General features: G+C 40.0%; 1 protein-coding gene across 4 annotated transcripts in view; it reads left to right on the top strand.

The window, feature by feature from the left end:
• Positions 1-1,936: 1,936 nt before the first annotated feature.
• GNG2 (G protein subunit gamma 2) overlaps positions 1,937-21,178 on the top strand; it is a 129,151-nt gene continuing 109,909 nt past the window's right edge. The window contains exon 1 of one of the 4 annotated variants that reach the window (XM_044925121.2): positions 1,937-2,288. In XM_044925121.2, coding sequence (XP_044781056.2) covers positions 2,087-2,288 — 202 coding nt within the window. In that variant the 5' untranslated portion in view covers positions 1,937-2,086. Of the gene's footprint in view, positions 2,289-2,540; positions 2,643-20,503; positions 20,603-21,178 lie in introns of those variants that run through there. The other 3 variants (XM_006046340.4, XM_006046341.4, XM_006046342.4) reach the window with 3 other exon arrangements.

Raw genomic sequence — 21,178 nt, 5'->3', positions numbered from 1 at the left:
TCAATAATCTCTCCAACCATTCTTACTTGTGCTTCTCATTTTTCTTAGACTTGATATCATATATATTTAAATTTTCATTTAAAAGCTTCCAGTAACCTTTGGCACCAGGATTCCTGACTTGGAGGTAGTCCATGTCTGATCATTGGGCTATAGGAGGCTGTGGGGATTTAATGCAATCCTCTCCTGCTACAGTTCTGGTTACTGGTGGTTCAAAAGTAGTTCCCCATTTAAAATCTTGAAACAATCCATTCATAATTTTCTGATGTTAATGAGTTGATTTCAGGGCCCTTTTTGATAAAGGATTTCTAGGTAGAAGAAATAAGCAAACTCTTATTTGTGGAATATCAGACCAAAACAAAGGGTATCTCAGGGACTGTCTCGGAATACTTCATAAAAATTGAGTTCTGTATCTTCCAGGCTAATGTGCTGTGGTCCTTTAGGTGGGATAGGAAAGCTCACCTGGTGACTTCCCTGATGATAGAGTTATCCTGCCTCAGCCCTAGTTTTCCAGTGTTCCTTGTTAGTTTACTTGCTAGAGGGGTGAGGCAAGGCTGGGTTAAAATGTAGAGTTGAGAATTTACTCTGTTGCCCAGGAAGATTAGCTTTGAGGAGAGGTTTCTTAACAATGTTGCCTGGACACTAGAAGGATTCCCCCCACCCCTACCCTCAGCATGTATATAATTTGTAGTTTCTCCAAAGCACCTTGTGTTCATAATGAGGAAGAATGACTCACAAGATGAGTAAATTCAGAGCCCCAAGAGCAATGAGGTTTAGTGGTGAATATACTGACCATGGGGAATCAGGAAACCAAGTGGTGGTCCTGGTTTGGCTGCTGACTGCTAAAGTTACTCACCATCTCTGAGCTTGTGTCCTCTAAAAATAAAAAGAGCCCTTGCATGTCAAACATATCTTATGTTTTAGGAAAATATTATTATCATGTTGTGCATCATTTCATTTAATCCTCAAATTTCTGCTATGGGGTATGACTTTGTGCTCTGTTGTTTCGGTCATGCCCAACTCTTTGTAACCCTATGGACTGTAGCCTGATAGGCTCCTCTCTTCATGGGATTCTCCAGGCAAGAACACTGGAGTGGGTTGCCATGCCCTCCTCCAGGGGATCTTCCTGACCCAGGGATTGAACTTGTATCTCTTGAGTCTCCTGCATCAGCAGGTGGATTCTTTACCACTAGTGCCATGGGGTGTGACTTTAATCACCTCTATTTTTGCAGATGAGGAAATTGAGGCACGTAGAGGTTAAATAATTTGCCCAAGTTCATAGCCAGTAATGACAGCTTGGACTCAAATACTGGTGGGCAGACTGCCTGCAGTCTCTCCCCTTATTGCTAACACTCCACCACCTCCTAAAGTGAAGGGAAAGGCCGAGAGAATTGTGAGGGTCCTTTTAGTCCTGCTAGTGTAGGGCAGAGGGCTCTGTTTCTGGAATGAGAAGATCCAGCATTCAGCCCCACCTCGTTCCTTCCGACTACTGAGAATCTTTCGGGGAATACATCTCCACTACTAGGTCACAGGTAGCATTTCAGGACCTGGCTTATCTCCTATGCCCCACAAAAATACATATCGGGGCCATTCTTTTCTGAGCACGTGGGTTAGGCCAAAGCTCAACGTAGTGGGGCCTTGGAGAAATGAAGCATCGGGAATGTTGGCCACAGAGAGAAGTATTTCAGCAAGAAGCTGCAAGCTCCCAGCTCGCTGGCTTGGTAGGGACCCCAGTAAATCAGGATAAGCCATGGAGGCTGGCACTGGATCTCAGCGGCAGAATGTGGTCAGGGGCTGCGGACCCCTCAAAACAACAGCAGCAGCAGCAACAACAAACCAAGTTCAAGCGAAGCAAGCAGACTGTGTGCGCAGAAGGGGGCTGAAAGCATGAGGGAATGAGGGGGAGGAAGGAACAGACAGGACCAAAGGGACCTGGAACAAAAGGGGAAAGAGGATTCTAGTCACATCTCCCAGAGACTGGGAAAGGGCTCCAGTGAGCCCTGAAATGGAAGGAGAGGGAAAGAAGTAAGCAGCTCACAGTAAGCTAGAGGAGGAAGTGGGAGATGCGCTGCTTCCTGTAGAAAGACCGATGATTGAAGACAAAGCTGGGTGGGGACTAGTCCCTGGGCTGCAGGCGCTGCTGCTACACATACACACAACGGCTGCCGCTCAGTGGGCAGCTCCTACTACTGCGGGGCTGGGCTGGGCGGGCTGCGCCGGAGCTCGCCGGCACTCAGCGGCGCGGAGGGCGGAGGAAAGCCACTCTCCTCGGACCAGCCTCGGGAGCCAAGGTAAAGGAAACGCTTTTCGTGTTGCTCCTTGTTAAGTGGGAAAAATGACCACCGCCAGCGGTTTTAAGGGCAGATTTCGAAGGGAAGAAAGGCACATTGTTAGGGGATTGGAGGAAATGATCAGAATGGGTTCTGTTAGGAGGACTTTTGAGAAGGACCAAATTTGTGACACCTTGGTTTGAAAAAATAATCCTCATTAGTGCTTAGCTTCCGTGACTCATCAGGAAAACATGCTAAATATTAAGAAGCTGTTTGCAGAGTTCTCTTGTAAGAAAAGCAGAGCCCAGGCGAAATCAATGGGGGCTGTGAAGCTGTGGGCTGACCATCTGAGCGTCGCAGTCCTGTTTCAGGGGTGTAAGTGGTGTAAAATGTCAATTGCATTATCTTTCTTACACAGACCCCTGGAGTGGCCTGTCTTGCAGCATAAGGATTGTGATTTGGCTTTTTATGTTGTTTGTTTTGGGAGGGTAAATCCTTTTGTACTCAGAATTTGCCAACAAAGGCTGGAATTGCGTATGTGAGGGGCAGTATTTACCATTTAAAAAACGGTGTCTCTGCAGCTGCTCTTAGGATAACCTTAGAAACAGCTATCAGTTGCCAGTGGGTCTTATCCTAAAGTTGCATCCTTTCTCAAAGGAGTGGGGCGAGTTTAACTTGTCTAGAATCAGATAGGAGTGTATATATGGATTTTATGTTTATATAGATTTTACTCAGCTCTAGGTCAAGGTACATATTAGCCTCAGTGAGGGACATGTTCAAGTGTTGCTGGAGTTGTTTCCTTACCTGCATACGCTGTGCGTGGACAAAATAGTGAAGTCAGAACGTGATTTTTATTCTTTGATTTTCTTGAGCAATGAGTCTTCTTATTGAGTCTGTGGCCCTGGCTTATTCATATTTGTGAATGATACATACAAGTGCAGTAAATAGGTCTAACGGATTAGAAATGAAATTGTGAGATTCTTTTCGCAGAGTATGTAGGAGGAAGAGTTTAATATCCCAACATAGCCTGATTTTTAAAATTAACCTTTGTCTCCAATAAGAAGTATGGTTAAGCAATAAATGACCATTGATAAAAACGTTTTGTCTTGCATTTTTAGAATGAAAGGAGATACATTTTCAAAGGAAAGAAAGAACTGCTTATAGTGGAGTAAAAATAATAAAAAGATCATATTTAGACACTCATAAATTTTTTAAATGTGGGTTTTAAATACTAAATATGCCATGGAGAGTGTATATGTTTCCTTTTTTATCATTATTCTCAATTGTGAAGTTTCTTTTAATGTCATCTTTATGAAATTGATTTGGCTTCTCAAAATATGTGCGGTAACAGCACATTTCAGAAATAAGAATTTTTGGGTCCTTAAGGAATAAAATGTCTAATTTTCTGAGCTTATTTATGATGACTAACAGGCAAAGTATTACTGGTGTTGAAACCATGGAGCTCCTCTGACAGATCTGTTGAATTTAATCAAACCTGTGGGCAAAACAAGTCATGCCACGTATTCCATGGCTCCAGTTCCTGTATGTCTCCTAGAGTAAAATATGTAAAGATCATCTACCCAAAGAAGAGATCTTGGATGGATCTTGGATCCAGAATGCCCCTAACTGGAGCTATATGCTCGAGCTGCCTGTCATGAAATGGAAAGTTGGGAGTCTGGGCTATATGAATGAAAATGGGACTCATTCTCTGGTACTTTCTCATCTACAATCTGGATTCACTAGGTAATGCCAACACCCTGCTTTGTGTGGGGATGTGGAGACAATCTGCCTTACTTCTCTCTATGTTCCATAAAAGAGTAAGAAAATGAAACCTTGGGTCATAGACACAGGGGAGTCCAGAAACCCCCTTCTCTCTTTTAAAAAGACGTTGAACAAGAGATGCCTATTTTTGCATAGCCCAAAACATTTCCTTAGTTGTTAGATTCCAGCTTGAAGCACAACATGAATGAGTAACAGCAGATCAGTAACTATGATGGTAGGAGGTTTAGGAAAAAGATGAAGCAACTCCTAGCCTGTAAAATGGGACTATTTCCACTACTTCTGGCCATACAGAATATAAAAAGACATACTGCTTTTGTTCAGAGTGTTTAGAGTCAGCCGACACTGAAATTTTAATTGTGTGTGTGGTTTTTTTCCCCTGCCATATGGCTAATGGCAGAGTGGAAACACGACTCCATTATTTCCTGGCCAGTCCTGGGCCTCATGGTGGGCTCCTAGTGAATGCATTTGGTTGACTGACTTTTTTAGCGTACTTCAGAAGGCAGGCTCAACTTTTAAGTATAAAAGCTCTATAGTCAAAGCACAAAGCCTCTTCAAAGACAACTGTGGGAGCAGAAAACAGCATGGTGGAGTGAAAAGAACACAGGCTTCGAGAGGCAGGCAAATCTGCCTTTGAATACTACCACTAGTTCTTGCTCCTTGACTTTGTACGTTAATTTATGAACCTTGCTTTCTTCACAGTAAAGAAGGGTTAATAATCAAGGTATTTTTTTCATCGTTGTTTGTCGTGTTATGGTTTTATTTGGTTTTTGCTTTTGTGTATGATTTGAGAGTGCCTGTTAGGTACATAGTAGGTACTCAGGTCCGTTTTTCTCCTGCATCAGGAAAAGTTAGTCTATTCTTAATCTTTGCCACCATCTCAAAGATTCCAGGAGACATTTTTTTAATTGCAGTTAAATATATATAGAACATAAGGTTTCCCATTCTAACCATTTTTAAGTATGCCATTCTGTGGCATTAAGTATGTTGACATTGTTGTAACCATCACCACCATTCATCTCCAGAGCTTTTTCATCTTCTCAAACTGAAAATCTGTTGCATTAAATAGTAATTTCCCATTCCCTCCTCACCCTAGCAACCACTATTCTACCTTCTATTCATGAATCTGACTACTCTAGGTACCTCATATAAGTGGAACCGTATGGTATTTGTCCTTTTGTGATGGCTTAATTCATTTACCACAACGTCTTAAAGGTTCATCCATGTTGTGACCTATGTTGTAATTTTTTGCCTTGTTTAGGCTGAATAATATTCCATTTTATGTATATATTATATTTTCTAATCCATTAATCTGCTGATGGACATTGTGGTTACTTCCTTGTTTTTGCTTTTGTGACTAATCCTGCTATGATCACGGGTGTACAAACATCTGTGTGAGTCCCTGCTTTCACTTCTTTCTGGGTTAACCCAGAAGTGTTAAATGCTGTATTATATGGTAACTGTGTTTAATTTTTGAAGAATGACTATACCGTTTTCCATAGCAACGATGGTGACACCAGTGGTAAAGAAATCGCCTGCCAACGCAGGAGACACAGGAGAGGAGGGTTCAATTCCTGGGTCAGGAAGATCCCCTGGAGGAGGAAATTGCAACTCACTCTGATATTCTTGCCTGGAGAATTCCATGGACAGAGGAGCCTGGCATGGCGTCGCAAAGAGACGGACATGACTAAGCAAGGCACCACAATGTAACAGATACAACATATTTCCATTGCAGTACATCAGGGTCCCGATTTGCATTTCCCTGAGGATTAGTGATGTTGAATGTCTTTTCATGTGTATATTGGCGATTTGTTGTCTTCTTTAGAGAAATGTCTGTTCAAGTCCTTTACCCAGTTTTTTTTAATTGGGTTGTTTTCAAGGAGTTGTATTTAAATGGTGGCATCTCTTAACATGGTGTGTTAGAAAGATAATGACTTTAATATTTTATATTTAATCTCTTGCATGCACCAATATTACCCCTGCCCAAGTGAAATACTTCTCTCAAAAGTAACTTTTAAACTGGAAGGGAGAAAGAAGATCTGCATAGATCCTGATAATTGGTAACATCAAGAACCGGATAGTGAAATTCAAACCCTTATTGTAGACCAGTGATCCTGCTGGCCAGGCTGCCACAAAGGAGGCAGGAGGGACCTGTCACTTCAGTGTCCTTCTAGTCTCTACACATTAGCTTCAGGAGAAAAAAATGCCCAACAGGTAGCAAGTTCAACTACAGTACTAAATTTTTCTCGAACTTTTTCTAATAGGGTTAATCTTGGAAAGAGGCTATCGTAGTTAAACAACAACAGATTCTGAGAGAAGTTTCTACTAACAAAATGTGATTCTAATCCAAATTTCACATCTTAAAATAAAGAACCCTGTGTTTCATTCTCCACCACAGATTTCACTCTCTATTCCAAAACCAGAGAGGCAGGGTATGGATGGGGCTGAGGACATTTGAGCGGAATGATTAGGGAGGACTCTGGTGAACAGCAATGATACCTGACATGGTGTGGTTGAAGATGTTGACCTTGAATGGTTTGAAGAACTCCTGAAAGATTGTATGTTAATGTATATGTTAATTTTTTGTAATACACTCTGTGTGTGTTCTAAGAGGTTGGCTAATGGCCCCCAACTTTTTAAAATTTGCAAATCTGTTGATTCTACAGTTACTGGAAAGACCTATGACTGGCTTTACTAGACCCAGATAGGAGAGAGGAATTACAGCGCTGGGTTAAGTGTTTGTCCCAGTCTAGGCTAGGACGTCATGGAATGAATGGTAGAGCTAAAAACTACCTGGGAACAAACCTATCCTGTATCACCCCCTCAATGATGGATTATAAAATAGACCCAGAATTTACCTTTCTGGAACTGCACAGTTGATTAATACCTCATTTCTCAATTCAGTTTCCATTTTACTTTCCTCCATCGTAGAGAAAAGATTTAGAGGAAGTCATTCTCCTTTGTCACTTTAAAAATTGTTTGGAAGACCATATTATTTTGTTTAAAAAGAAGAAGGTAATGTTTACATTTTATATACTATGTTTCTCTGTTTAAATTTGTTCACATATAAAGATGTCACTGTGGAACTGGGATTCAGATTTTCAAGTAAGAGCATTAGAAATATATGTGGTTCCCTAAAACTCTTATGTTAAAGAAAACGAGATATGTTTAATGGGAGTTGATGTTCATACAGTGTTCAGAATCTCCAGAGGACTTGATTAAACTTTAAAAAAGAGAGAGCTCAGTTCTCAAACTCTAGTGGCAACGTGTTTCTTAGAAGTGAAGATACAAAACAAAATCAGCCCTTTTATCTCTTGGCAAATATGTTTAAACGGTCAGCTCTTAATGTTTGAAAGATTTAGAAACACTGGGTAGTTGACCCTTCCTCCCCATTTCTTTGGCCTTCCATTTATCCCCTTGTCAGCCTGGTTGTCAGGGTCATACTTTCCCATGATCCTCTGCCCCAGTCACCCGGCAATAGAACTGAAGGAGAGGGTTTGGAAACCGAGGTGATGGCTTCACTTCAGAGTCCTTGCAACACCAGCAAGGACTTTGCTGTTTTTGGGAAATCCTTTTCTTTTTTATTTCACTTTTTACTCCACTCTGCATTTTCAATGAAAACAATGAAATCCAACCCCCCATTTCCCTTTTTCATTGCAGGTCACTTTTTGTTTTTCACAGAATGTATGTATTACGGAGAAGGCAATGGCACCCCACTCCAGTACTCTTGCCTGGAAAAATCCCATGGACAGAGGAGCCATGGATGGGGTCACTGAGGGTCAGACACGACTGAGCTACTTTGCTTTCACTTGTCACTTTCATGCATTGGAGAAGGAAATGGCAACCCACTCCAGTGTTCTTCCTGGAGAATCCCAGGGATGGCGGAGCCTGGTGGGCTGCTGTCTATGGGGTCGCACAGAGTCGGACACTACTGAAGCGACTTAGCAGCAGCCGCAGCATGTATTATGGAATTCTTCAACCTCATTCTTTACCACCTCAAAATGTCTCATGTCTCCCTTCATTTTCTTCTCCTCCCTTCCTAGGTTGTATTAGCACAGGCTTTCTTTCAATCCCAAAGTCAACTCTTTACTTGGAACGTGTCAGTTCATTTCTTTTTACTTTCTAGGGGGCTATATTCTGATGATAATTCTATCTCCTTCCTACATATTTGGTTTCTTCCTTTTATTGACCCTTTCCTCAGCCTGCAAACTTGTTTCAGTTCAGTTCAGTCGCTCAGTAATGTCCGACTGTTTGCGACCCCATGGACTCAGCATACCAGGCTTCCCTGTCCATCACCAACTCTCAGAGTTTACCCAAACCCATGTCCATTGAGTCAGTGATGCCATCCAACCATCTCATCCTCTGTCATTCCCTTCTCCTCCTGCCTTCAATCTTTCCCAGCATCAGGGTCTTTTCTAGTGAGTCAGTGCTTAGCTTCAGGTGGCCAAAGTATTGGAGTTTCAGCTTCAATATCAGTCTTTCCAGTGTATACTCAGGATTGATCTCCTTTAAGATGGACTGGTTGGGTTTCCTTGCAGTCCAAGGGACTCTTAAGAATCTTCTCCAACACCACAGTTTAAAAGCATCAATTCTTTGGTGCTAAGCTTTCTTTATAGTCCAACTCTCACATCCACACATGACTACTGAAAAAAACATAGCCTTGACTAGATGGACCTTTGTTGGCAAAGTAATGTCTCTGCCTTTTAATATGCTGTCTAGGTTGGTCATAACTTTTCTTCCAAGGAGCAAGCGTCTTTTAATTCAAGACTGCAGTCACCATCTGCAGTGATTTTGGAACCCCCCAAAATAAAGTCTGACACTGTTTCCACTGTTTCCCCATCTATTTCCCATGAAGTGATGGGACCGGATGCCATGATCTTAATTTTCTGAATGTTGAGTTTTAAGCCAACTTTTTCACTCTCCTCTTTCACCTTCATCAAGAGGTTCTTTAGTTCTTCTTCACTTTCTGCCATAAGGGTGGTATCATCTGCATATCTGAGGTTATTGATATTTCTCCCAGCAATTTTGATTCTAGCTTGTGCTTCATCCAGCCCAGCGTTTCTCATGATGTACTCTGCATGTAAGTTAAATAAGCAGGGTGACAATATACAGCCTTGATATATATATACTCCTTTTCCTATTTGGAACCAGTCTGTTGTTCCATGTCCAGTGCTAACTGTTGCTTCCTAACCTGCATATAGGTTTCTCAAGAGGCAGGTCAGGTTGTCTGGTATTCCCATCTCTTTCAGAACTTTCCACAGTTTATTGTGATCCACACAGTCAAAGGCTTTTGCATAGTCAATAAAGCAGAAGTAGATGTTTTTCTGGAACTCTCTTGCTTTTTTGATGATCCAGTGAATTTTGGCAATTTGATCTCTGGTTCCTCTGCCTTTTGTAAATCCAGCTTGAACATCTGAAAGTTCACGGTTGAAGCCTGGCTTGGAGAATTTTGAGCGTTACTTTGCTAGTGTGTGAAGTGAGTGCAATTGTGTGGTGAAGGTGAAAGTGAAGTCGCTCAGTCGTGTCCGACTCTTTGCGACTCCATGGACTGTAGCCTATCAGGCTCCTCCGTCCATGGGATTTTCCAGGCAAGAATACTGGAGTGGGTTGCTATTTCCTTCTCCAGGAGATCTTCCCCACCCAGGGATCGAACCCGGGTCTCCCTCATTGTAGACAGACACTTTACGGTTTGAGCCAACAGCGTGTGAAGTGAGTGCAATTGTGCGGTAGTTTGAGCATTCTTTGGCATTGCCTTTCTTTGGGATTGGAATGGAAACTGACCTTTTCCAGTCCTGTGGCCACTGCTGAGTTTTCCAGACTTGCTAGCATATTGAGTGCAGCACTTTCACAGCATCATCTTTCAGGATTTGAAATAACTCAACTGGAATTCCATCACGTCCCCTAGCTTTGTTTGTAGTGATGCTTCCTAAGGCCCACTTGACTTCATATTTCAGGGTGTCTGGCTCTAGGTGAGCGATCACACCATTGTGATTATCTGGGTCATGAAGATCTTTTTTGTATAGTTCTTCTGTATATTCTTGCCACCTCTGCTTAATATCTTCTGCTTCTGTTATGTCCATACCATTTCTGTCCTTTATTGAGCCCATATTTGCAGGAAATATTCCCTTGGTAATTTTCTTGATGAGATAGTCTTTCTCATTCTATTGTTTTCCTCTATTTCTTTGCATTGATCATTGAAACTTGCTTAGTTTACACTATAAAGTGAAAGTGAAGTCGCTTAGTCGTGTCCGACTCTTTGCAACCCCATGAACTGTAGGGGGGTCCCCAGGCTCCTCCATGGAAGTGAAGTCGCTTAGTCGTGTCCGACTCTTTGCAACCCCATGAACTGTAGGGGGGTCCCCAGGCTCCTCCGTCCATGGGATTTCCCAGGCAAGAATACTGGAGTGGGTTGCTATTTCCTACTCCAGGAGATCTTCCCCACCCAGGGATTGAATCTGGGTCTCCCTCATTGTAGACAGATGCTTTACTGTCTGAGCCACCAGGGAAGTCAGTTTACACTATAAAATTTAAATAAACCTGTTGCCAACAAAGCTTCCCTTTGACTTTGGTAACCTTTGCTAACTTTGTTTTCTTCCTACCTGTAGGGGAAGAAAAATAGTTTTCCCTTGGCCCTTCTCAGTTCTAGGAAGCCTGTAACCAAAGGTTGATAAGGGAAAAGAAACAGACGTTTATTAACTTGAATACCTCATCTATACCTGGGAGGTACTAAGGAAGAATGAGTAGCTCTCAGAAGCGATTTAGAACTCAGGCCTGAATACCACCTTGAGCTAAAGACAAAATTGAGAGGGAGAGTGGAGGAGGTCAGTTGTGGGGAGGTGGCCAGGAAAATTGAGGTAAATAAGAGTTAAAAGTTGATACGCATATTTAAGTTGGTGCTGGTCCTTTGACTAGAGTCTCTATCAAGTTAATTATCTTTCTTTCCTAGGACCAGAGAGGGAGGCAGTCTTAGAAATGAAGATTTCCTTTATAAATGTAAATTTCCCTTACAAAAATGTAACTTCTAGTCTGTTTTCATAATTTCTCCTATTTCCCAAAATAATCTGCTCAAAATAATTCTTATGCCAAAGAGATGTATTTTGGGGTGGTATATTCTACCACCCTTCATGCCTATCTGAAGGTTCCCAACTTTGCCATTAACTCCAAGTTCTGCACCTCAAATATGAGTGTTCTCAAGATTTGATTCTTCTGCCACTTAATTTCTCCCTCTTCCTTTATCAAATCCTTTTCTAAGATCTCTGTCACTGTCACAGGGGTGGAGAGCACTTCCAAATCTAATTCTGCATCCTGATCTCTAACTTACTGTAAATTTGCACATCAAGCACTTCATGAGCTTGCCAGAACATGCAACCCACTGAAACTGAGACCAGAATTTGTGTTTGCCATTGCCTTTCCCCACTCAGAACCAGTTCTTCACCTGATTCCATGACTATTAATGACACCCCATTCTCTTAGTCCCTCAATTAGGAAAACTCAATTCCATTATTTTCCTCGCCAATCAAGTTGGAGTCAGTCGCTCAGACCTTTGCATTGTCATTGGAAACATATCTTGATACTATTTGCTCTTTCTCATGTTGACAGTTGGTGTCTTAGTTCTGATTCTCCTGACCTCCAGATGGGCTGGTTGGTTGTTTTCTTGCCTCTCCCTAGAAGAACTTTCCTGTTTCTCCTTCTACACTTCACCTCTATAGTTTTGCTTCTCTGCCTCACCAAATTCCTTTCATCCTGTAAGACTCATTTCAAATGCTACCTCTTCCATGAAGTTTCCTTGGTTTCTTCCTTCCCCAATAAAAAGCAGCCTTTACTTCCCCTGAAGTCTTTTGTTCTTTTCTCTTAGCAGTTAGTGCATTCTAGTGTATATAATGGCAATGGCAGTCTATTTTTCTTTTTTCTTTAGCAAGCTCTTTGAGGATAGCAGCCACACCCAGTTTCATCTTTGTCTTCCTTACAGCACATGAATACAGCTTGGGTTTTTGTTTGGTTTTAATTTCAGTTTTAATGAAGTGTAATTGTCAAAGAAAATTATAAGATATTTAAAGTGTTCATCATGGTGATTGGATATACATATATACTGTAAGAGTATTCCTCCCAGTTAATTAACACATTCATCAGCTCATATGTATTTGTGGGTTTGATGAGGTTTTTGCCTCTTTTTTTTAGTGAAAGCCTTTGGGTTCACAAATACAGTTTATCATTTGTTTAAAGAACTTTCATGGGTCACTTACTTTTTGATGCAGAGTGGGCTACATATTCTAGGAGCTCATAAACTACTGCGGAAACAGACAAATACTGATGAAATTACAATATAGTTAGTCAGTCTGTCCACAAGTCTTAACTGAATGTTTGCAGTGTGTCCTTTGAGGGCCAAGGATACTTGGATGAACAAAACAAGCCAGTTCTTTGTTTTCTTGGAATTTACACTGTAGTGTCGGAAGAAACCCAGGAAACATGCAAATCAGCGATTTTCAGATCTGGCTGCACATTAGAAATCATTGAGAGGTACTTTGAAAAAAATACCTGTGGCCCAACCTCAACCCAGACTAATTAAATCAGAATCAGCCAGGATTGGACTCCACTGACAAAAACAAATTACAATACAAGAAAATACCAGGCAGTGATAAGTGCTGAGGTGGATTAAAATAGAAATAGACTAAATGATAGAGATTGTGCGTATGATGGTGTAGTCATGGCGATTTTACTTTTGTTGGGTAATCCCTGAAGGCCTCTCTGAGATGACATTTGAATGAGACCTGTATTATGGTGAAGAGTAAGCCACGTAAGCAGCTTTGGGGAGAGAGTTCCCAAGCAGAAAGTACAGGTATCTTTCTGAAATAAGGGTGAGGTGGACTTCCAGCTGAAGTGTGGCCCTTTTCACACACACCTGTGCAAGAATCTATAGAATGTCTTTCCTCTGCCGAAAGCAGCTTTCCAGTTGAACTAGGTGGACTACAAATGCAGAACATTTGGCTTCTCTGTTGAGCATATGTGGGTGAGATTGTATTTAGACCAAAGTGATTTAGTAGTCAGAGTAGTCAGGAAGACTACTACTCATGTCCGGATGAGTGAAGATCAGTGTGTTTCAAGAATCAAGTCGAGAACTAGCATTTGTTGAGCATTCTGTTTGAGCTTCTGTGTGCTGGAGACTTTATATATGTTACTGTTTTCCATTAGCTTTTTCTTTAAGTTGAAGTATAGTTGATTTACAGTATTGTGTTAGTTTCTGGTGTACAGCAAAGTGATTGAGATATACATATATATATTTCATATTCTTTTTCATTATGGTTTATTATAGTTCCCTGTGCTATACAGTAGGACCTTGTTTATTTTTATACAGTAGCATAGACCTGTTCATCCCAAACTCCTAATTTATCCCTCCCCCTCCTCCTTTCCCCTTTGGTAACCTTAAATTTGTTTTCTATGTCTCCATTAGCTTTTAAAGTAATCCTATGAGATGAGAACAATATTTTTCAATCAGGATACTTTTGGATGCTGGTGAAAGAATATCCTACCAAAACGCTGTGAACAATAGGACATTTATTGAGGACCTCCTGAAAGGAGGGTGACTCCAGTGTTAATTCTAGCTGGACAGTGTTCCTAGCAACCTTAAATCTTTCTCTCCTCGTATTCTGACATCCTGAGCAGGTTGGTTTGTCTTCTGAGGCCAGCTCTCTTCACTGTGCTGAGATGGCTCTCACTACAATCTCAGAGTTATAGGCTGATTTCAATTTCACTAGAGGCACAGTGAAGTCCCCATATACCTCTTCTTAATGTTACAGAAAAGCTGCCCACAGCAGAATTCACCTTCACAACTCACTGTGCCTTCCCTATTAGTAGCAAGGCCAACAGAACTGCTGAAATTGGCTCATTTGTTTTCTTGTGAGGCCATGGCACAGCCCTGCCTTTCTGAAGAGCATGGTCTCCAGACCCCAGACAAAAGATCTGACTCAGTTAACAAGGATGAAGGGTGAATGATTATCGAGTGGGCAGTCAACAGAGTCTGCCGCTATATTAATTCCATCCTGTACATGAAGATATCAAGGCTCAAAAAGGTCAAAATTATCAAGATCACACAACTTTGAGTTGAACTGTGTTTCCATGCATCCTCTTTTCAGAAAAACAAACACATACACACGTATACACAAATGAAAAGCTGATTTTTGTTGATAGTGATGATCTAGGTAGATTAGAGAAAGAGTCCTGAAAGAAAATACAAAATGGCTGCTGTGAGACTAAGCAAAAAATCACCTTTGAAACAAATGATTCCAGAAGAAATTACAACAGGTCCTGGTAAGCATTAAGAATGGCATTTAGTTTAGACAACCAGTCCTGCATTTCTGCATTGTAATTTTATATATATATATATAATTAAATTGAGTGCTGCTGACTGGTCATTATAATGAATTTGATCTAAAGAAAATCCACCCTGGACCAAGAAATGACCAAGAGAGGCCAAGGGTTCTGTGTATGTTGTCTTTCAGACTTAAATGAAAACCGTGTTTTCTCTAGAGAGCCATGCATTTTGTTGATGATGGCGTGTGTAAGGGGAGAAAGAATAATCTCTGACATTTCTAATTATGAGTTATTTTGAAAGTGGGTTTTCACTTTCCAACTCCAGAGTCAACATGCAGTTCGATTATTACTGCGTTTTCTTCATGGTTTCTTCACTTCCCACATGAGATTTCATTTCAGAGGCTGGGTTTGTAGGACGACAACAGTGAAAAGAGAAATTGCAGTGGAGTTGCTACCACAGTGTTTTGACGGCTCGCCCCTAGGTGTTTTTCTGTGCGTTATCATTGTAACAGGTCAGTGTCCATGGTGGGAATATCTTCTCTGTAATAAATGATTGAGTGCTTCCTGCTCTTCTATTTGCATTTTTAAACAGGAAAGTAAATGTTAATTTCTAGGCTTTGCCAACAGAGCTGTGTTTAAGAAGGGTATTTATCTGATCTGCCCAGAGCCATATGAGAAAAATTGTGAAAAAATTTAAACATGAAAAATAAATTAACTGTCATTTTAGAGTCTTTGATGGAGAATTGAACTGATCCTTTGAGATTTTTTAAACTTCATGAATTGTGGTTGTGTTTAGAGGCCATTACTGTATATAAGCATTAATTTCACTAATAGTTTTATTATGATTTTTTCCTTTGGGGGCAGAAACTTGATTATCGAGCAGTCCCAAGATTTTCTTTTAATTAAGCTAACAAAAATTTGAAATATTGCGTAAAAAATTTGAGTAAAAAAAAAAAAGTGAAAATTTCTAAGCAAAAAAAAAAAAAGAAAAAAGATTTTTTATCATGTTTTAAAATAATCCCAAAATACTATAGTGTAGAAAATAATATTCTAAGGCTTAATTCACAGGAGATCATAATAGTTAAAGAATATTGGTTTGGAATCAGAATATCTTGGACAAGTTCCTTATACTATTTGTGCCTCTGTTTCATTATCTATAAACTGGGATATAATGACAATACCTACTTTACAAAATTGTCAGGAGAAGATTATATAGTGTGTAAAACATTTATTTAACATAGTGCCTGACAAACAGTAATTAACTATTCAGAATTGTAGCTATTATTATTGTTATTTTTATTACTGTTACTACAGTAATAAAACTATTATTTTATTATTATTGTTACCACAAAGATGGAGGCGAGTATCTTTTATTCTAGCTTTGGGGTTCTTGGCAGGTTTTAGCAGAAACAATTATGATCCAGTAAGAGCCACAGGTGCTCAGAACTTAGAGTAAAGAATCACCCAAGGAAGCCTTCTTCCCTGGCATAGTCAGATGTTAGTGTTTTGACTCTAAGTGATAGTCTCAAGCTTGCGTTATTTGTTCACCAATGCATGTGCTTACTCATAAATATTTCCAGTTTTCCTTCCCAACTTACGATAGACACACATCTCTGTCTACGTTAGTTCAATGTAGCCATGTGTCTTGCACTGGCCAGTGACACGTGAGCAGAAGTGATGTTTGTCACCTCTAGGAAAAAGCTTAGAAGAACCAGGATGTGAGTACATTCCTTGGCAATTGACAGTGGTAGAAGCACAAAAACAGTGGCTGAGCCCTTCAGCCTGGTTTTTAGAATAAAGACAACAGAAATGGTCTCTCCACTGACCTATCATGGACGTGTAGAGAGAGGAGAAATGAGTTTTTCTTTCTTAAAGGATTTGGGGGTTGTTAGTTATGACAGTATAACCTAACCTATCCTAACCAGTACAGTCTGGTTATCCCTTCAAACTCTAGAGAAAAAAATATTATTGGTAACAGTACATAAAATATGTAGCACTTTGGAGAAATTAATTTTTAATGACTATGGTGTGTGTGTGTGGTAAATTATACCAAAAGTAAGCCTTAGGATACTTCACATTTTAATTTAAATAGATATATATAAAATTTATTTAAATCTCTCTTAAAAATAGGGTTTATTTCCATTTCAAACAGAGGAAAATCAGTATACCAACATCTTACCAACATCTGTTTTTCTTTGAAGAGAGTCACCTGTGATGCCCAAGTCAGGACTGTGAATTCTAGATCCAGTGTGATCACTGGGTCATGGTTCCTCTGACTTAAAGTTCATCCAGAATGGTGCTTTGTGACACAGAGGATCTTCTGAGAGAAGATAAGGGACTAAACCATGCCTGTGGCCTTTGCCTCCAGTAGGAAAATAGTCTTCCCTAAGCTCTATTGCAATGTTCAGTTATAAACAATGGTGCTGAGTACATAGAGGGTCTTAAATAACATGTATTGATAAATGGAAGTAGTCTACAGTTCTTCCAAATGTTGGACTCTGTCATATTCGCTTTTTAAAAATGAACCTTTATTTTAGACCTTGGTTTAAAAACGTCTCAGTACTAAGACTTACATTTACCCTAGAATCAAGTTACATTGTTATGATTAGACAGTGTTAAGGAAAAGAAAATTCATTTTAATAAAAAAAGACATTTATTCTTTTAAAGCATTTTACATGTACACACAGATGTAACCTATTTTATTTGATATTTTTACTACTGATTTTTTCATCTGATTATTACATTTGGATCTCTAAAACTGCATTATGAAATATCTTAATTATTTAAATTAGGAACAAATTCATTATCTCCAGTGTACAAACTCAAATTAATTTCATTATTAACCCGAATTTTAAATTGATTAATCTTGGAGTGTTTAAGGAACCAAGAGGGATTTCTTTTCATCCTTAAAGAAAAGGACATATTGATTTGATGACTCTCTCTCCATCACACCAGGTGTGCTACAAAGAGCAAGAAATTTGTAAGAAACTTTGGATAGATTTTATAAACCAGCCAGAAACCTGCTTGTCTGGGGCTTCTAGAGGAACAATCTGTGAGTCATTTTAAAAAACAAACACACTCATAATCACAGTGCATGTTGTTACCATGGTTATCAGGCCTGTGGAGTTGGGTTGCTTATGTTCCTGTAAAGGGAAGAGGGGGAGAGAAACTGAGAATTCAGAGCTTTGACTATCAGCTTCAATTTGACTATTGCAAGAGACAGTTTAAGGGTTTCTTGAGAACATGCTGGCTCAGTCATCCTGAGAGGGAAGTGAAGAAACTCTGGGATCCTCCCTTTGTTATTGAATATAAGTTAATCATACTAGTGTTAGGTGTTATGATTCACAGGGGAGAAAAGGACCATTTGGCATACTCTTGGGAAGATGGGGGAAATAGGTCCCTTATCTGCTATAGAATTACATGTAAGTCTCTAAGGTCTACCAGGGAAGTGTCTGGTGTGCAGATGTACAGGGCTTTAATGAGCCTCTGAAAGGTGCCAAATGCCACTGGCATAATATTATTACAGATTTAAAGGATCCTTAGTGCATTATTCTGATACAGTTAGAGATGGGTTTTAGTGAGGCCATTGTTTCAGATCCAGTCCCCAAGTAGACCAGGTCTCTTTTCTCTATTTTATGGAGGGAATAATACTCCTTTGTCTTGTACAGTCATCTTATAATACAGGCCTCTGGGTCACAAAGGTGACCAAGGAGGTTATGTGAACTCTGCTAAAACTTTTACTCCTCCAGGGGAAAGTAAAATTAGCATGCATGGTTTTTTTGTTTTTTTGATGGACAGTCAACAAAGTGGGATTACTGAGGAATGATTCATTATGATTCTATATGGAGAACAAACAACACTGTAAATTAAGGGTATAAGTTGGTACACATGCAATACTGGTTTTCAAGAATATTTTAAAATTTAAGAAGCTTCAGCATCCTTTTAAATGGAAAAGTATAATACATTGATCTAGAGATTTGGTTTTTTTTAACTTGGGTTCGATCCCTGGGTTGGGAAGATCCCCTGGAGGAGGGGCATGGAACCCCACTCCAGTATTCTTGCCTGGAGAATCCCCTTGGACAGAGGAGCCTGGCGGGCTACAGTCCAGGGGGTCTCAAAGAGTCGGACACGACTGAGTGACTAAGCACAGCACAGAGGTTTTTTAGAGTATTCCTTATGCAGACTTTATTTCTAGAACTTTTCTTTATTAAAACTATTTTTTAAAAAGCTTGAAATGAAGTGCCATGGGGTGTGATTGAAGGGTGACACAGAGGCAGGGAGTTTGTGTATTTTTTTCCCTGGCATATGGTGTAATAACTATTCCTCAAAACTGTAGATTTCATTTCTCTTTTCATATATAGGAAGAAGGCACGTGTTATCCAAACTTCATTCTAGGCTGTCTTAATTTTTTTTAAGATTAGTAAACAATGCTTAAACTTTTTTTCGGATGATGAAAGGAATTCACTGAAAATTCCGAAAATACTTAAAGTGTAAAAAATAACCTAAGACTGACCCTTTCCATTAATCAAGTTGTTGGTTGAACTACATGTGACAGAGACCTGATTTCACAGTGACTGACAAAAGTTAGAAGTTATTTGTCTTTCACATAACAGTCCAGAAGTGTGTGGTCCAGGGCTGGTAAGGTAACTCTCCTTGACAAGATCTCCCAGGGACCCAGGCTCCTTCTGTCATACTGTTAGATCATTCCTACCATGTTTTCCTTGCCTTGTGGTCTAACGTGGCTTCTTGCCATAAAAACCTCACTGTAACCAGTAGGAAGGAAGGAAGTTGGAAAGGGGAGGGCATGACCCAGAAGTTGCATGGATCACTTTTGCAGCCTTCCCCTTGAACTTTGTCACATGACCACATACCTAGCCACAAGGCAAGATGGGAAAAGCACTTACTGTTGTCTTAAATGTGTCTAGCTTAGAATGGAGGAAAGCAGATATTGAATCATATCTAGCAATTTCTAGTACTTACATTTTCTGGGCATAAAGGAGGACAATACACTGTTAACATTTTGATGTGATCCTTCCAATCTTTTTCTAGAAAAATATGTATCAGAAAGATGTTATGTATAATATTTACTAGGAAATATTATATATGTTATACTAGGAGACTTATATATGAAAAATATTAAAGAAAATATTAGAAAATGTATATATAATATATTAGAAAATTAACTGAGTTCATACTATATATATAATTTTGTATTCTTTTCACATAAGTTTATTTCGTGTGTATTTTCCTCAGCATTTAAATCTTTTGTATTTATCCTTTCCAAGTTCCATTGTGTGTAGTTTTTTTGTTTTACTTAATAGCTTGTATTATTAATATTTAGGCTATTTCTAACACCTTGGTAATAATTGTGTATATTTAGCATTTGGGGGATCACATTAAGGAGTGACCTCACTAAGACAATGGCTGAGAACATATTTGAGATCTTGATATTGTGCCCAACTACTTTCCAGAGAGATTGTGCCAGTTTATGCTCCCCCAGTAGCGTATAGGCTTGCCTTGTGGCTCAGCTGGTAAAGAATCTGCCTGCAATCTGGGAAGATCCCCTGGAGGGGGAAAGGCTACCCACGCCAGTATTCTGGCCTAGAGAATTCCATGGACTGTATAATCCATGGGGTCACAAAGAGTCGGACTCGACTGAGTGACTTTCACTTCACAATAGCTTATGAGAGTGCTACACGAAGAGCTCCCTTCAAGGCTAATTTTGCAAGTCCCACTAATCATTGTTGTCCCTAGGGTTTATTCTCTGGAAATAGGTTGTTTTTTGCCCTTGGCTTGTTTTTGTTTCCTTTGGTGTCATTAATCATGAAATAATAGTTTTCTAAATAACGTTGGCTCATTTAAAAACATATGGTCCCTTATAGTCATCTGGGAATATGAGCACTTGAGCTGAGATTTTAGCACACATGTCAGTCTCAAACAGTGGGCAATCTCTAGAGACACTGATGTTCATTTGGTCTTAGGACCCAATGTGAAAGTGATTTCCACCCTCAGTCATAATACTCTAGATGCCAAATACGTCTTAATTCTGAGACATAACAAAATAGGAATGATAGAGCATTCCTTAAGGCTTAGGTAGTTCCCTTTGAGCTGACTGCTCGATATCTTTTCAGAAGTAAAGAAGCTCCTCTACATGGGATCTTTCTCTGATATGAACCACACTTGGACTCGGCAAAATTAGGCCAACTCTGCTGAACATCTTCAAAGGTCATTAGTGGCTAGGAGTATAGGTATTTCTACCTCTTTATTTATTATTATTTTGGCTGTGCTTTGTCTTCATTGTTGTGCATGGGCTTTCTCTAGTTGCCCTGAGTGGGCTTCTCACCACGGTGGCTTCTCTTGTTGCGGAGCACAGGCTCTAGGCGTGCGGGCTCAGTAGTGTGGTTCCGGGTCTCCAGAGCACAGGCTCAATAGTTGTGGCTCACAGGCTTAATTGCTATGCAGCATGTGGGATCTTCCTGGACCAGGGATCATACTGGCGTTCCCTGTGTTAGAAGGCAGATTCTTAATCACTGGACCACTAGGGAAGTCCGTGTTTCTACTTCCAAATAGTCTTTTGCTTTGGATGCTAAAGATGTTTTTTAACCATAAACTTATTCAGTCTACTCTCTTAAAGGGCTAGATGCACACAAATGGAGCCCCACCTCTGTCCCTAATACCTGACGAAAGAGCATATCTGCACTTTGGTCCTGCTGGGAGCTAATTGAGTTAGGTCAGGAGGAAAGTTTGTTTCATCTCACCTGTACACAGCCTCTCACCAAGAACTCTGCTTTCCCTAGGTTCTCCAGGCTGACTTTCGTGTTTTC

This window comes from Bubalus bubalis, chromosome 11 (genome assembly GCF_019923935.1).
Source record: "Bubalus bubalis isolate 160015118507 breed Murrah chromosome 11, NDDB_SH_1, whole genome shotgun sequence".
In the NCBI taxonomy this organism is placed as follows: Eukaryota; Metazoa; Chordata; class Mammalia; order Artiodactyla; family Bovidae; genus Bubalus; species Bubalus bubalis.
Note: the sequence above shows the minus strand (reverse complement) of the source record. Positions and strands in the feature narration are given on the sequence as shown.